General features: G+C 48.4%; 1 protein-coding gene across 3 annotated transcripts in view; it reads left to right on the plus strand.

The window, feature by feature from the left end:
* LOC130293314 (ferritin heavy chain B-like) overlaps positions 1-15,801 on the plus strand; it is a 33,757-nt gene that overhangs the window by 8,269 nt on the left and 9,687 nt on the right. Inside the window, exons 1-2 of one of the 3 annotated variants that reach the window (XM_056541844.1) lie at positions 4,138-4,323; positions 13,291-13,537. The exons of 1 other annotated variant lie outside the window; for it this stretch is intronic. In XM_056541844.1, coding sequence (XP_056397819.1) covers positions 13,433-13,537 — 105 coding nt within the window. In that variant the 5' untranslated portion in view covers positions 4,138-4,323; positions 13,291-13,432. Of the gene's footprint in view, positions 1-4,137; positions 4,324-13,213; positions 13,538-15,801 lie in introns of those variants that run through there. One more of the 3 variants, XM_056541843.1, reaches the window with a different exon arrangement.

Here is a 15,801-nt window from a genome sequence, read left to right on the forward strand (position 1 = left end):
TAATTTACAAATCTTGCATCTGATGAAAGGTCACATGACCTGAAACGCGTCATGCTTGGCGCTGACTCCTGGAATTTTAAATGTTTGTCTTACTGAATTCTCTCCATGTCGATGATTTTACGTGGTTCCAATAAAGGTGAAGTTTCTTAATCGCTGGCATCTACCTGCTTTCTTCATAATTTACAAATCTGTTTAACTTTCTGGAGCCAGTTGATATATATAAAAAAGTTTTTGCCTGGAATACCCCTTTAACAGCTCAGCTCCCAGGGCTACGGCCTTTGTGCAACTTCCATTAAAGTCAATGGAAGTTACGCAAATTAAAGGGGTACTCCGGCGCTAATCTTATCTTATTCCCTATCCAAAGCTGTCACGCCCCCTCCATAGTCTTGCATTGAGGGGGCAGAGCGTGACATCACATGGGGGCGGAGCCGTGACGTCACTATGCTCTGTCCCCGTGATCGCCAGTAATCAGACCCGGAGCGAGCATGCTCCGGGGGCTGATTCTAACGGGGTGCGGCGTGGAAGATCTCGGGGGTCCCCAGCGGCGGGACCCCCGCGATCAGGCATCTTATCCTCTATCCAAAGGATAGGGGATAAGATGTCTTAGCGCCAGAGTACCTGTCACGATGCCGGCTGGCAGGAGGTGGATCCTCTGTGCCAGAGAGGGATTGGCGTGGACCGTGCTAGTGGATCGGTTCTAAGCCACTACTGGTTTTCAACAGAGCCCGCCGCAAAGCGGGATGGTCTTGCTGCGGCGGTAGTGACCAGGTCGTATCCACTAGCAACGGCTCAACCTCTCTGACTGCTGAAGATAGGCGCGGTACAAGGGAGTAGACAGAAGCAAGGTCGGACGTAGCAGAAGGTCGGGGCAGGCAGCAAGGATCGTAGTCAGGGGCAACGGCAGGAGGTCTGGAACACAGGCTAGGAACACACAAGGAAACGCTTTCACTGGCACAATGGCAACAAGATCCGGCAAGGGAGTGCATGGGAGGAGATCAGATATAGCCAGGGAGCAGGTGGAAGCCAATTAAGCTAATTGGGCCAGGCACCAATCATTGGTGCGCTGGCCCTTTAAGTCGCAGAGAGCTGGCGCGCACGCGCCCTAGAGAGCGGAGCCGCGCGCGCCAGCACATGACAGCAGGGGACCGGGACGGGTAAGTGACCTGGGATGCGATTCGCGAGCGGGCACGTCCCGCTGTGCGAATCGCATCCCCGACGGCCATGACAGTGCAGCGCTCCCGGTCAGCGGGACTGACCGGGGCGCTGCGGGGAGAGAGACGCCGTGAGCGCTCCGGGGAGGAGCGGGGACCCGGAGCGCTAGGCGTAACAGTACCCCCCCCCCTTAGGTCTCCCCTTTTCTTTGACCGGTAACTGCCTCCCCTGGGATGAGGACACCGGGAAAGAATGGATGGTTTCCTCAATGGCAGGCAGTACAGCAGGAGTAGGAATGGGGAGGGAGGGCAGAGGGTGAAGCTTGGCACGGGGCAGGGAGACACAAGGACGGGAGCCATGAGGAGGCACAGAGGCTTGCCTGACGGGACTGGGAGGGGGGGAGAGGCACTTCCTGTGGCAGGCAGAGTCCCAGTACTTGATCTCCCCGGTGGTCCAATCAAGGGTGGGCGAATGAAGCCGGAGCCATGGCAGACCGAGGAGGACCTCAGAGGTACAGCCGGGGAGAACGAAGAGCTCAACCCTCTCGAGGTGGGGTCCAATAGACATGAGGAGGGGTTCTGTGCGGTAACGCACGGTGCAATCCAATCTGGCTCCGTTGACCGCGGAAATGTAGAGCGGCTTGACGAGACGGGTCACCGGGATGCTGAATTTATTCACAAAGGACTCCAATATAAAATTTCCAGAGGCACCAGAGTCCAAGCAGGCCACGGCTGAGAGGGAGGAGTTGGCTGAAGAAGAGATCCGCACGGGCACCGTGAGACGTGGAGAAGCAGACTTCGAGCCAAGAGACGCCACACCCACGTGAGCTGGGTGCGTGCGTGCGTTTCCCAGGCGTGGAGGACGGATAGGACAATCCACCAAGAAATGCTCGGTACTGGCACAGTACAGACAGAGATTTTCTTCTCTACGGCGATTCCTTTCTTCCTGGGTCAGGCGAGACCGATCCACTTGCATGGCCTCCTCGGCGGGAGGCCCAGGCGTAGACTGCAAAGGATGCTGTGGGAGAGGTGCCCAGAGATCTAAGTCTTTTTCCTGGCGGAGCTCTTGGTGTCGCTCAGAAAAACGCATGTCAATGCGGGTAGCCAAATGGATGAGTTCTTGGAGGTTGGCAGGAATCTCTCGTGCGGCCAGCACATCCTTGATGCGACTGGATAGGCCTTTTTTAAAGGTCGCGCAGAGAGCCTCGTTATTCCATGATAACTCGGAAGCAAGAGTACGAAATTGGATGGCGTACTCGCCCACTGAAGAATTACCCTGGACCAGGTTCAACAGGGCAGTCTCGGCAGAAGAAGCTCGGGCTGGCTCCTCGAAGACACTCCGGAGTTCAGCGAAGAAGGCCTGAACTGTGGCTGTGGCAGGATCATTGCGGTCCCAGAGCGGTGTGGCCCAAGACAAGGCCTTTCCTGAAAGAAGGCTTACTACGAACGCCACCTTAGACCGTTCTGAAGGAAACAAGTCCGACAACATCTCCATATGCAGGGAACACTGAGACAAAAATCCACGGCAGAGTTTAGAGTCCCCATCAAATTTGTCCGGCAGGGACAAGCGGAGGTTAGGAGCGGCCACTCGCTGCGGAGGAGGTGCAGGAGCTGGCGGAGGAGATGGTTGCTGCTGTAGCAGAGGCAGAAGTTGCTGTAACATGGCGGTCAACTGCGACAGCTGCTGTCCTTGTTGGGCAATCTGCTGCGATTGCTGAGCGACCACCGTGGGAAGATCAGCGAGACTTGGCAGCGGCACCTCAGCGGGATCCATGGCAGGATCTACTGTCACGATGCCGGCTGGCAGGAGGTGGATCCTCTGTGCCAGAGAGGGATTGGCGTGGACCGTGCTAGTGGATCGGTTCTAAGCCACTACTGGTTTTCAACAGAGCCCGCCGCAAAGCGGGATGGTCTTGCTGCGGCGGTAGTGACCAGGTCGTATCCACTAGCAACGGCTCAACCTCTCTGACTGCTGAAGATAGGCGCGGTACAAGGGAGTAGACAGAAGCAAGGTCGGACGTAGCAGAAGGTCGGGGCAGGCAGCAAGGATCGTAGTCAGGGGCAACGGCAGGAGGTCTGGAACACAGGCTAGGAACACACAAGGAAACGCTTTCACTGGCACAATGGCAACAAGATCCGGCAAGGGAGTGCATGGGAGGAGATCAGATATAGCCAGGGAGCAGGTGGAAGCCAATTAAGCTAATTGGGCCAGGCACCAATCATTGGTGCGCTGGCCCTTTAAGTCGCAGAGAGCTGGCGCGCGCGCGCCCTAGAGAGCGGAGCCGCGCGCGCCAGCACATGACAGCAGGGGACCGGGACGGGTAAGTGACCTGGGATGCGATTCGCGAGCGGGCGCGTCCCGCTGTGCGAATCGCATCCCCGACGGCCATGACAGTGCAGCGCTCCCGGTCAGCGGGACTGACCGGGGCGCTGCGGGGAGAGAGACGCCGTGAGCGCTCCGGGGAGGAGCGGGGACCCGGAGCGCTAGGCGTAACAGTACCCCTTTAAGTAACTTTCCTGCTCTGGTTGCTTTCAGCTTTTCCATCCAACTCCGGCCACTGTATAAAAAAAGCAGGAGCTGTCTGGAAAACCTAGAAGGTCCAAGGTGGAACAACCCCTTTTAAAAGGAAAAAGCTAAATTTGATTGGTTAAATAAAAACAAGTGACCAATTTTGTAAAGTTTTATGGCCCATTATTTGACGTTATACAGCCTATTTTGTTTTCGGTCTATTTTCAGAATTTTTTATTTTTTTTCAAATTAAAATTTAACACCTGTTGAAATAGCAGCCAGTTTTTGGGGAGATTTATCAAAACCTGTGCAGAGGAAGAGTGGTGTAGTTGCCCATAGCAACCAATCAGATTGCTTCTTTCATTTTCCACAGGCCTCTTTAGAGGCCTGTGGAAAATGAAAGAAGCAATCTGATTGGTTGCTATGGGCAACTGCACCACTCTTCCTCTGCACAGGTTTTGATAAATCTCCCCCTTTGTGATATGGCCTAAAAAGTATCCATAAATCTGTTTTTTAGGCTGTAAAGCTAAGGCTAGGTCCACACTACGTTTTGCCTCCTGCTTGACATATTCACCAGCATCCCACTGAAAAGGGGATGCCAACGTATACTCAATGTATACTTAAAAAAAAAAGCAAACAAAAAATAAAATTGTCCATAGAATGGTAAGAAATCGCCTACAAAATGTTTTAAAAATTGACAGTTTCTTTTAACCAATTTGCGTAAAATTTACTTTTACAAAAGCAGACCATTTTTTAAAGGCTACAAAAGGGGGCAAAAAACTGTGTGTGAACATAGCCCCAGACCTCTTCATTGATCAAACACTGATCACTACTATGTTGTGATGTATGACTATGTACTGATGGATCTGTGATGTCCCAGTACGGGATATGTTCCTACAGTCCTGTCAGGTTGAGTCCCTGTACGTCCTCAGGGCTCTCCTGCAGTGTTCCCCCATAAAGTGAATAGGTTGTATATTAAGTGCAAAGGACCATTGAAGTGGGTCATATGATTTTTATTCACATGATAATGTTTGCCACATGTTTAAGTCATATGTGGGTTATCCAGAGAGCACCATCGTACCAGGTGACCCGCAGTTAGCCAATGGGCTCCGTGCTCAGCCCCCCTTTATAGAAGAGGTACTACAATCTCTCTCTTCGATTACACTTCTTTTCCTGCTGAGGTCAAGTCCAGTCTTCTGTCCCAGTGCCTGTGTCCAGCCATTGGAGGCCTCGAGCCTAAAGTCTGTAGCCACCTGTAAGCTCAAGTCTACTGTCTAGTCACCGTGGCCTACATTATAGTCAGTCTACCTACTGCAAGTCTCAGCAAGCCTGCGAGGTCTCTCCATGTCAACAACATCTGCCCCTTACACCTTACATCACACCCCATGGATTACCACAGATCCTTACAGTAGGGCGATGTTATAGAATTTTTACATCTGCGTATTTTTCCATTTAGTCTAAATGGCCCTATAGCAATAATGTCCTCCACAAAACCATTTATTACTGAGACATGAGTGGTGACCACATTAACCTGTACAACACCCGCAAATTTACAACCAAAATATGCTGAGCCCTCAAGACATATGGCAATACCCCGCCTAATGAAGATAAGAAATTCTGCAGGCGCGGACAAATGACATTTAAATGATAAGAGGCAGAAGTCAGGCAGAGTTTACCAGACTGGACAGATAGGAGAAAAACATGCAGGCTTATAGGAGGCTTTATGGAGCGTTGTGCTGTTCGTGTGAGCCCAGTATAGTTAACAGTGAAGGCTACATGACTATTGGTGTTATGGGGACATATACATTTTCTATGTCAATTAAGCAAAACCAGTGTTTAACCTCCCTAATGAATTTCCATTCACTGACAGTAAGCTATAGTCTTAAGTTGTTAAGAAGGTGCTGAAATTGTTAGCATGCAAAGTTTAGGATGGGCTCGTCGTGCTGATGATGTAGGTTCCCCACTACATATATTCGGGCACCTGAATGCATTGAGTCACATGACTGTACTACCCAGTGGTAAAGTTTTGACTCTAATGTTAAAAGAAAACGGTCATCCTGATCACCCACACTAAACCCAATACACCGGACTATAGTGTGGGTGAACAGGAGACCAATGAGGGGTCACTGACTAATAGACATACCTTCTGTCCGGCGCCTGGTCCCTCTGAAGATCCTCTTTTATCTTCACTGAATTGTGCGCTGGAGGAGGGCCTGGCGGCTGAATTTGAATATTCCTGGTCAATGGTCATGCGAGTACTTGTGCCTACTTAGCGCTCATGTGACCAGCGACCATAAATATTTAAATTCAGCCAGCGGGCCCACCTCCAGTCAGCGAAGACAGTAGAGGATCTTCAGAGGGATCTGGCTCCAGACAGAAGGTATGTGTAGTAGTCAGAGACCCCGCATCAGTCTCCTGTTCCCCCACACTATAACCTAGTGTATTGGGTTTAGTGTGGGTGAACAGGATGACCGTTTTCCTTTAAATAACCTCTATACCATGACATCTCTTGTGTCACCAGCAAGGAAATTGTGGTGTCAGGGGTGTGGATGGTGTAATACACAGTTCATGACGCCAGGGCAACATTACCTCCAAGTTCCGAGGATCGAGATAGCTCTCCTGGGCCAAGCGCAGCGGTAATGATGACCGCGATGCAAGGTTACAGAAAACTATCTTTACTGAGGCAGGAATGTTGTTAAATCCTTCACAGTACAGAGTTATGCAGGGAAGAAGTGCAGAGTGAGCCCTGGAAGCCTGTCGCCTTGCTGGGATTTGTAGTTGCTGTAACTGCAGTTTTGTAATTAATGACAGCCCACGCTGAATTGGAGACTTTATACTGACTGACTGAAGATTATTTTCCCAGCCGAAGCGTTGTACTTACCGCCAGGCTTGAACTTCACCTAACCGACAGGGATTTCCTAAGATTTGTGAGGCTGCAGGTGTCTTCTCCTTAACAAAGGATAGGGGATAAGATAGGGGATAAGATGTCTGATCGTGGGGGTCCTGCTGCTGGGAACCCCCTGCAAGCTCTGCTGCGGAACCGCAGTCATCCGTTGCACGGAGCGAACTTTGCTCCACGTCACAATGCGGCGCTGACGTCACTGCCATGCCCCCTCGTGACGTCACACCTTCCCCCTCATTGCAATTCTATGGGAGGGGGCGTGGCTGTGACATCACTAGGGGGCGTGATCGTGACGTCACAAGCCTCTGGTGCCACAGCCGACATTCTAAACGAATGCCGGGTGCTGCAGGGTGATCGTGGGGGAACCAGTGGTGGTACCCTTGTGGTCAGACATTTTATCCCCTATCCTTTGGATAGGGGATAAGATGTCTAGGGGCGGAGTACCCCTTTAACTCTCCTCAGACTTCTCCACACACTGTTACTCCACACTGTACGTCAGCTAGAGTACAACTTAACACTGACTAACTCCTACTCCCCTAAACTATGTAAGAATAATGTAGGGGGCTCCCATTGGGGCATTGGCGTCACCTTGGTCATTCTGCAAAGCTTCCTTAAAGAGACAGTAACATTATTGATTATAGCACAACAGGAAATTACAGTACAATGCAACAGATAACACCGTGGAGCAGCGGGCCCAGAGCAGTGACACCAGAGGCATCTGAGGCAACATTTAGTTGACAGGACGACATCCTGCACTGGGACACCACAGAATGACATATCAGTCCTATCAGAGTCCCTGCACGTCTCCATGGCTCACCTGCAGTGTACCCCCATAATTAGTTGCATATTATATGTGATGGACCTTTGATATGGTCACATGGTTGTTAGTCACATGATAATAATTGTCACATGTTAAAGTCACATGTTTTGTTACCCAGAGAGCATCAGGTGACCAGATGACCCGCGTCTAGCCTATGGGCTCCTTGCTCCGCCCCCCCTTTATAACAGGGGGAGGTACTACAATCTCTCTCTTCCACCACACTTTCTGCTGAGGTCAAGTCCAGTCCAGATGTCTCAGAGCCAATGTCCAGCACATCTGGAGGCCTCAAGCCTAAATTACAGCCACATGTCAGTAAGTCAAGTCATCTCTGTCTGCTGTCACTACCTTCAGTAAAGTCAAGTCTATTATAGTCAGCGCGGCTGTGCTAAAGTCTGTCAAAGTCACTGCAAGTCCCAGCAAGCTGCGAGGTCCATTGTGGTCACTTCTCTGGGATCCTGGCCTAGCTGTAAAGACTGTACCATCTGTCTACCTCAGTAAAGCTACCATTAACCTAACCTGGCCTGGGACTATTATTTGCCCTGCCTAAACTAGGTCTAGCGGTGCTACCATTCGGCTGGTTATTGGTAAAACCACGTCCTGGCGTCACTAACATTTAGGGGTTAACACCATCTGCCCCTGGGCTACAACATCTGCCCCATACACCTCATCACACCCCGTGGCCCACCACACATACATAGAACCGAAAGGTCCTGTGTGGCTCCTGAGGGGAACTTAAGACTCTCCTTTATGCCCCCTAGCCTGGTAAACTTGGTGCAGACATAACATCAGTGTTCTCAAACCTGTGGTTATCCTTCTGCTGTAACACTGCAACTCCAATCATTCCCTGACAGCCTTGAGGATAGTAGTCCTATTTGTATCCCTGTATAGAAATGATCTTTATTGTCTATAGTGAACCCTTCCCATCCTCCATTAATACTACCCTTTGCACCAGTGGGAGTTAAACCCCGATACTTAAAGGGAACTTGTCAACTGTTTATGCTACCCAAACCACAGGCAGCATAAAACAGATTCAGGCAGCAAAATGCTAAGACACTCCAATCTACTCTATAACGCGTTTCAGAGAAATCATAGTTTAAAAGGCACCAGGACCCAGGTATGTAGTCAAAAGGGACAATCCCTGTGGCTGCTCCCCACTACCCTAGCCTTGGGAGACACGTGTCTCTTTTGGAGTGTATAGGAAGAGGAGGGACAGCTCCAGTGACTACTTGCCCAGGTCCAAGTGGCTGTGTAAAAGTAAAATATCTCTAAAATTCCCATGCGTTTCTGAGTAAATCAAAGTGTTCCGGCATCCTGCTGCCTGTATCTGTTTAATGCTGCCTGTGGTTTGGTAGCATAAAGCAAGAGACAGATTCCCATTAACTCTGTTTCCACAGTGGATCCCTTTCATCCTCTACCATACCGGGCTTTGTGCAGAGGTCATCATGCTGCCTGCTCTGAGCTGCTGACATTGTCAGTGTGCCCCCAACATCTCCTAGATCGCAGGCCTAAATTGGACTTCCATATACAAGAGCAAATGGTGTAGTTTAGATCCAACAGCTCTTGGTGTTGTGGTGAGGGTGTGATGAGGGCAGATAGAATTACCCTAGGGGCAGATAGCATTAACCCCTTGTATTCGTGAAGCCAGGGCGTGATTTAACCTCTGCATCACCCGAAGGTATGGCCGCTCAATCCTGGGATAGGCACGAGGCAAATAATGACTCTGACTTCAAGTTACGGAACAATGGCAGCTTTACTGAGGCAGACAGATGGAATAGTCTTTACAGCTCAGTTAGTCCCAAGGAGGTGACCAGTGACTTCAGAGACTTTAGGGCTCGCTGAGACTTGTAGTGGATGTTACGCCGAGCGCTCCGGGTCCCATCTTCTCCCCGGAGCGCTCGCGGCGTTCCTCTCTCTGCAGCGCCCCGGTCAGACCTGCTGACCGGGAGCGCTGCACTGACATTGCCGGCGGGGATGCGATTCGCATAGCGGGACGCGCCCGCTCGCGAATCGCATCCCAAGTCACTCACCTGTCCCGGTCCCCGGCTGTCACGTCCTGGCGCGCGGGCTCCACTCCTTAGGGCGCGCGCGCGCCAGCTCTCTAAGATTTAAAGGGCCAGTGCACCAATGATTGGTGCCTGGCCCAATTAGCCTAATTAGCTTCCACCTGCTCCCTGTCCATATTACCTCACTTCCCCTGCACTTCCTTGCCGGATCTTGTTGCCATTGTGCCAGTGAAAGCGTTCCTTGTGTGTTCCTAGCCTGTGTTCCAGACCTCCTTGCCGTTGCCCCTGACTACGATCCTTGCTGCCTGTCCTGACCTTCTGCTACGTCTGATCCTGCTCTTGTCTAATCCCTTGTACCGCGCATATCTCAGCAGTCAGAGAGGTTGAGCCGTTGCCGGTGGATACGACCTGGTTGCTACCGCCGCTGCAAGTCCATCCCGCTTTGCGGCGGGCTCTGGTGAACACCAGTAGCAACTTAGAACCGGTCCACCGACACGGTCCACGCCAATCCCTCTCTGACACAGAGGATCCACCTCCAGCCTGCCGAATCCTGACAGTGGATATGGAACATTTGCTGCAGGCCCATGCTGACTTTATGAAGACTGATCTTGACTGACTTGACTAGAACTGACTAGACAGACTTCCCCCTGTATGTAGCTTACCAGGTTTTGATTTTCACCTGAGGGGCACTGGATTGGTAGAAGCGTGGCTGCGTGGTAGGCCTTGGGTCTCCTTAGGACACCAGGCACTCTCAGAACTTGACTTCACTGTAGCTCAGCTTAGCTTAGACTGACTAGCTATCTCCTCCCAGGGTAAATATGGGGAAGACTCTGGAGGGGTCCCATAGGTCACCCTATTTGTCACGTGATCACTGGTATCTTCCTTGGTTACAACACTTGGTAACAATATGTAAAGGCACATAACAGTATAAAGACATTATAATAGATAACAGAAGGTATAATTAACCATTTACATTACATAGATTAAAGAGGGACTCAGGGGACACCGCAATAGAGTCCACCTGACAGGACAGCAATGGTACAGGGGTGCAACTCCTGTACTGGGCCACCACAGTGTCATTATAGTTTTCAACTGGATCCAAGCCCTGAGCACCAAGACACATGTGAAAGTAGCGCTCGCCTCAGGCACCAGCCAAAAGTCTGAGGCACTCAATGCCAGCAATAGTGACTGACATCTTAGACACTTATGCACCCATGTTTTGGACACGTAAGCATTTATCATGTCATTGTAGTTGCAATTTTGTTGGGAGAGGTAGAATAAGAGTGGACAGCGCATAGTTCAAGGTCCACTAGGAAGGATTCTCAGGCACCCTGGTGTTGTTTACCAAGCAGAGAACCCTGCTTTTGGAAATGGCTGTACCTTGTATTGGATCTCAGTTCCATTTAGTTGAACAGGACTAAGTATGGCGCTGTCCGGTACCTTGTGTTTACAGAATGCGAAACGCATTGCATGTTGGGAATAAACGTCAGGCACATCTACCTGCTATCTGTGGTCTCTCAGCGCCCAACGTTATCCACTTATTCTGGAGGTCATTGGTTTTATGTTTTTTCAACACTGGCATCACATTAGGTATTATTTAGTTGTCGCTTATGTTGTCGAGAATCAGGTTGCTGATGCTTTGTCACGTTTTCTTTGGCAGGATTTCCGTCAACTGCTACCTCAGGCAAAGTCGGAGGGTCAAAACAAAAGAGACGTGGAGCTCACACTAAAAGACACGAGGTTAACTGATTTCCTTCACTCAAAGGATAGACAAAATAGAAACAATGTAAAAAGATCAGTCCTCAGTGTCTCACTCACAATAGTGAGTGTGTAATGGATATCCATTACACACTCACTATTGTGAGTGAGACATTGAGGACTGATCTTTTTACATTATTTCTATAATGTCGGAGGGTCACCTGTCCGTGCAGCCTGTGGGACATCGTGGAGAATGTTTGATGTCCCTGGTTCGTGCTTCCGTGAATCCTGCAATGTGGTTGTCTCATGGTAAGGCATGGGCTGAGTGGTTGGAACTGGTGGGTGCCACGATGTGGCTGGTGTGGTGCAGGATAGGTTGGAGGTTACGTTGGATTATTTGCTGTCCTTGTGGGCAAAAGGGGTTTCTGGTGCTGTGCGGCACATAGCAGGTGTTGCATTTTATTTTCAGCTCATGGGTTGGTCGGATGTCACCAAGTTTTTTGTCATCCCACAGGCCCTTAAATGTTGGTCTCGTGAGCGGGTTGGTCTTGATGTCTGGCGTCTGGTTTCTTTCCCGTTGTTGTGTCGGTTGGTGGAAGCGGCGCGGCGAGTATGCTTGTCGCCATTTGAGTCGGTTTTGTTTTGGCCTCTCGGCCTCAGGGCCCGTCTTTTCTCACGCATGAGGATGCCTCTCCGCTTACGCAGTTTCAGTTTTTGACGGTTTTTCGGTGCTGCTTGTCTTTGGTGGGGCTGGATTTCCGTGAGTTCGGTGCTCACTCTATTAGGATAGGGGCTGCTATGGAGGCTGCACGTGTGGGTTTGCCGGAAGCAAATGCGCAGCATGTGGGGCACTGGAAGTCTGCGGGTTATGCTAGATATATCCACCCGGATTTTCTGGTTGATTTCTGAGTTTTGTTTTCACATGTGGTGCTTGGCCGGTGGTGTGGGTGCTGGGGCACTCGTATGTTTTCCGGGCTGCTCGATGTGCGGAGACCTGTCCTGATGGCAGGAACCTGGGCTTCCAAGGTGTGGAGATTTGTTGGAGAGGAATCGGGGCCCCAGGTAATGGTGGAAGTGGTGAGCATCAGTCGGTTGTCCTGGGGACCAGTGTTACTTGCCTTGCATGTCGGTGGTAACGATCTCAGTTCCACACCATTGGCAGAGATCCTGACGATGATGTGGGTGGATTTGGTGAGATTCCCTGGTTTATTTTCAGAGCTCCTCCTTTTGTGGTTGGAGTTCATTCCTCGAGTTGTATGGCATGGGGAGCGGGATTTGGAGGCGATAGAGAGGGCGCGCCAGACGGTGAACGCACAAATGTCACGATTCATGCGGCTCCGTTCTGGTGTGGTGGTTAGACATGTGCAGTTGGAAGGGGACATGCGTACTTTGCTCAGGTTGGATGGTGTGCACTTTACGGATATTGGGCTCGATATCTTTTTGATGGGTTTACAGGATGCTATTGAGCATGGCCTGTACCACATGGGTGGGGGTCAGAGCCCAATGTAGGGCTAACTGGTCTCCTCTGTGGCGGAAAAGAAAAAGCGGGTAATCCTGGGGTAGACCTGTACACCGGCAGGTGTGACAGTACCTCCCAGAGTGACAAGAAGCCATTGGTGCCTTGTTTTATATATATATATATATATATATATATATATATATATATATAGTTATTTATAAATAAAGCTGTGGCTGACCTTCACCCATACAAAAAGTTATATGGTTGTTATGTCTTTTATTTACTATATGTAAGTAAGGGGAGGGGTAATTAATGTGGTTAGTAAGGTAATGGGGTCTCAACAGTCTATATATTCACTTAGATTTTTTTTGTAGAGCAAGTTGTAATCTGTTACTTGTATATGTAATAAGTATTGCTGTACTTCATTTATAAGAATAACCCTTATACTGCCCCCAGCTGCCTATGGTAAGGAACAGCTCAAAAAAGACTTATCTACAGAGCTACAGTCTAGATGATGTAAGTGAGAAATTATTCCTGACCTCAAGGGAAAAAAAATTATGGATACAAATTACACAGGCGTGATCCATATATACAAATTGACATGCTGTTGTTTGGAATAACATGACTCTGCAGTAATTCTACCCAATAAGTTAGTGTAATTTGTAACATTAGTACGGCTTGGGCTCAAGTGTCCATGTGATTCAGCAGAAATGTATAAGGTGTGACTTCAGTCTATTGGTCTCACCAGACTATAAAAATCCTCATAGTATTCGGAAACTGCATTCAGAAAACGTTCTAGCCTCAACGGTGATTGAACAGAACCGTTCTTGGCCCCATCTGCAGAACATCAGGCTTGTTCTTGAAGACATACAAACCAATAACCAACCAAGATGATGTCCTCTCAGGTACGCCAGAACTACAGCCATGACTGTGAGGCCGCAGTTAACCGCATGGTCAACCTCAAGTTCTACTCATCTTATACCTACCAGTCCATGGTAAGTTCTACATTTTGAATCTGACTTTTCAGCAAAAATCTAGACTTAACTTTTCAAAACCAATTGATATGGAAAAAAATGAGCAATGTCACATGACATGACCTTCCATACAGAGCAGTGTAGAAGCAGATAAATGGACCTGTTGTTGTCTTCATGTGATTGGTCCTTGTTCTGTGTGATTTTTGTGCCCCTTATTCTTAGCATTGTCCAGGGTCCCAGTGGTTAATTGGGTGACTAATGGCTGGAAAACTCCTTTAAATTGTGTTGCCTTATTCATTTTAATTTATTTGCGCTGCTGACACAGTATTCCTGACACAATTTTTTTGATTTGCAATACAACCAAAACGCCCCATCTTATTCAGAAATGTATTTCTAGTTTGCTATTTAGCAATCACATTGGGACCTTCATAGTGTTACTGTGATGGAGATTTTTCCTTTTAAGGATAAGTGAGGGTCCTAGAGGTCAGACCCTATTGATCACACTTTAATGTTAAATGGCCACAGTCACTTGTCATTGCCACCCTGTGACATGTAAAATCTTTTTTTAAATGACAGTAAAACTTTAAGATTAATTGACATCTAAGGCCGGCAGGATATTGTCCTGTATCAAGAGGCATGGACTCAAGGGACAGGGACATAATACTCCCCCTTTATAGAGCATTGGTACGGCCTCACCTGGAATATGCTGTTCAGTTTTTGTCACCAGTTCATGAAAGGGACGTTGTGGAACTGGAAAGGGTGCAGAGACGCGCAACTAAATTAATATGGGGCATGGAACATCTTAGCTATGAGGAAAGATTCAAATAATTACATTTGTTTAGTCTTGAGAAGAGACGTTTAAGGGGGGATATGATAAATGTATATAAGTATATAAATGGCCCATACAAAAAATATGGGAAAAAAATGTTCCAGGTTAAACCCCCTCAAAGGACAAGGGGGCACTCCCTCCGTCTGGAGAAGAAAAGGTTTAGTCTAAAGGGGCGACACGCCTTCTTTACCAGAAGAACTGTGAATTTATGGACCAGTCTACCTCAGGAACTAGTCACAGCAGAAACTGTTGAAAGCTTTAAAACAGGGTTAGATACATTCCTAGAACAAAATAACATTAATGCTTATGCAGAGATATAATCACATCCCTTCCCCTTCATCCAACCAAATCGCTTCCCTTCAATTCCTTGGTTGAACTTGATGGACGTATCTCATTTTTCGACCATACTAACTATGCAACTATGTGACTTTGTAACTATGACATGTCATAATATTTAAAGGGAAAGTATCACTTAGATTTGTTCTTACTGATTAGAGACAGATACTCAAATATTTCTTTTTAATATTTTTTTTGTACATTATTATAAGGGCATCTATCTTGACTGAGCTGTTTTTAAGAGCATTTAGAGATATGCTTTATAGCAGGACCCATGGACATAGGCAACAATAAACTAAAGCTGTCCCATTCGTATACATAGGATAGGTGTCTGGGCATGCTTTGTGACCTTTTCAGAGGTCATTCTACAGGAAGGGGTAGGCTGATCTGTGAGTAATAGCTACTGTGTGTACCTCTGCTTTCTATTAAGTGGTGCCACCTTAGAAACTTATAACCTATCTCAGTGGTCATACCCCCTTGCAGCTCCTGTACGGGGCCCTAGCTACGTATGTGTCCTCTGCGTCCTACGCCCTCACCTTCCTGAACAAACCCAAGTGACAGCCCTCTTAGCTAATCACTGGCTGTGATGGAACATCACTGGGGCCGATGATTGGTGGAGCGGGTCGTCACTTGCGTTAGTCCAGGAAGGGGGTGGCCTACCTGCTTCGAAGACATGTAAGTTGCCCGGCCCCCATACAGGAGATTACAGGGGTCCCAGCAGTCAGACCCCTGAGATCAAACACATCTACCCTATCCTGTGGATAGGGGATAAGTGTCTAAATAGTTCACTTCCCTTGACTACCCCTTTAGGGAGACACTGCTGGGAAATGATCTGTATAGAACAGGAAGTGTCAGCTTAGTTTTAGGCCTACTGGTCAGAATGGAAACTGCATAATTTCAGGATTATTTAAAAATGTAGACAGTAAAATGGAAAATTTATAAAACCAAAACCAATAATTCTTAACAACATATTCTTAACATAAAACTTGCTTTAAACAATAGTTTTCTGATGACACATCCCATTTAAAATAATTTTCTGTGGGTGTCTGACCTTAAAGGGGTATTCCAGGAAAAAACTTTTTTTATATATCAACTGGCTCCAGAAAGTTAAACAGATTTG

The sequence above is a fragment of the Hyla sarda genome, chromosome 10 (genome assembly GCF_029499605.1).
Source record: "Hyla sarda isolate aHylSar1 chromosome 10, aHylSar1.hap1, whole genome shotgun sequence".
In the NCBI taxonomy this organism is placed as follows: domain Eukaryota; kingdom Metazoa; phylum Chordata; class Amphibia; order Anura; family Hylidae; genus Hyla; species Hyla sarda.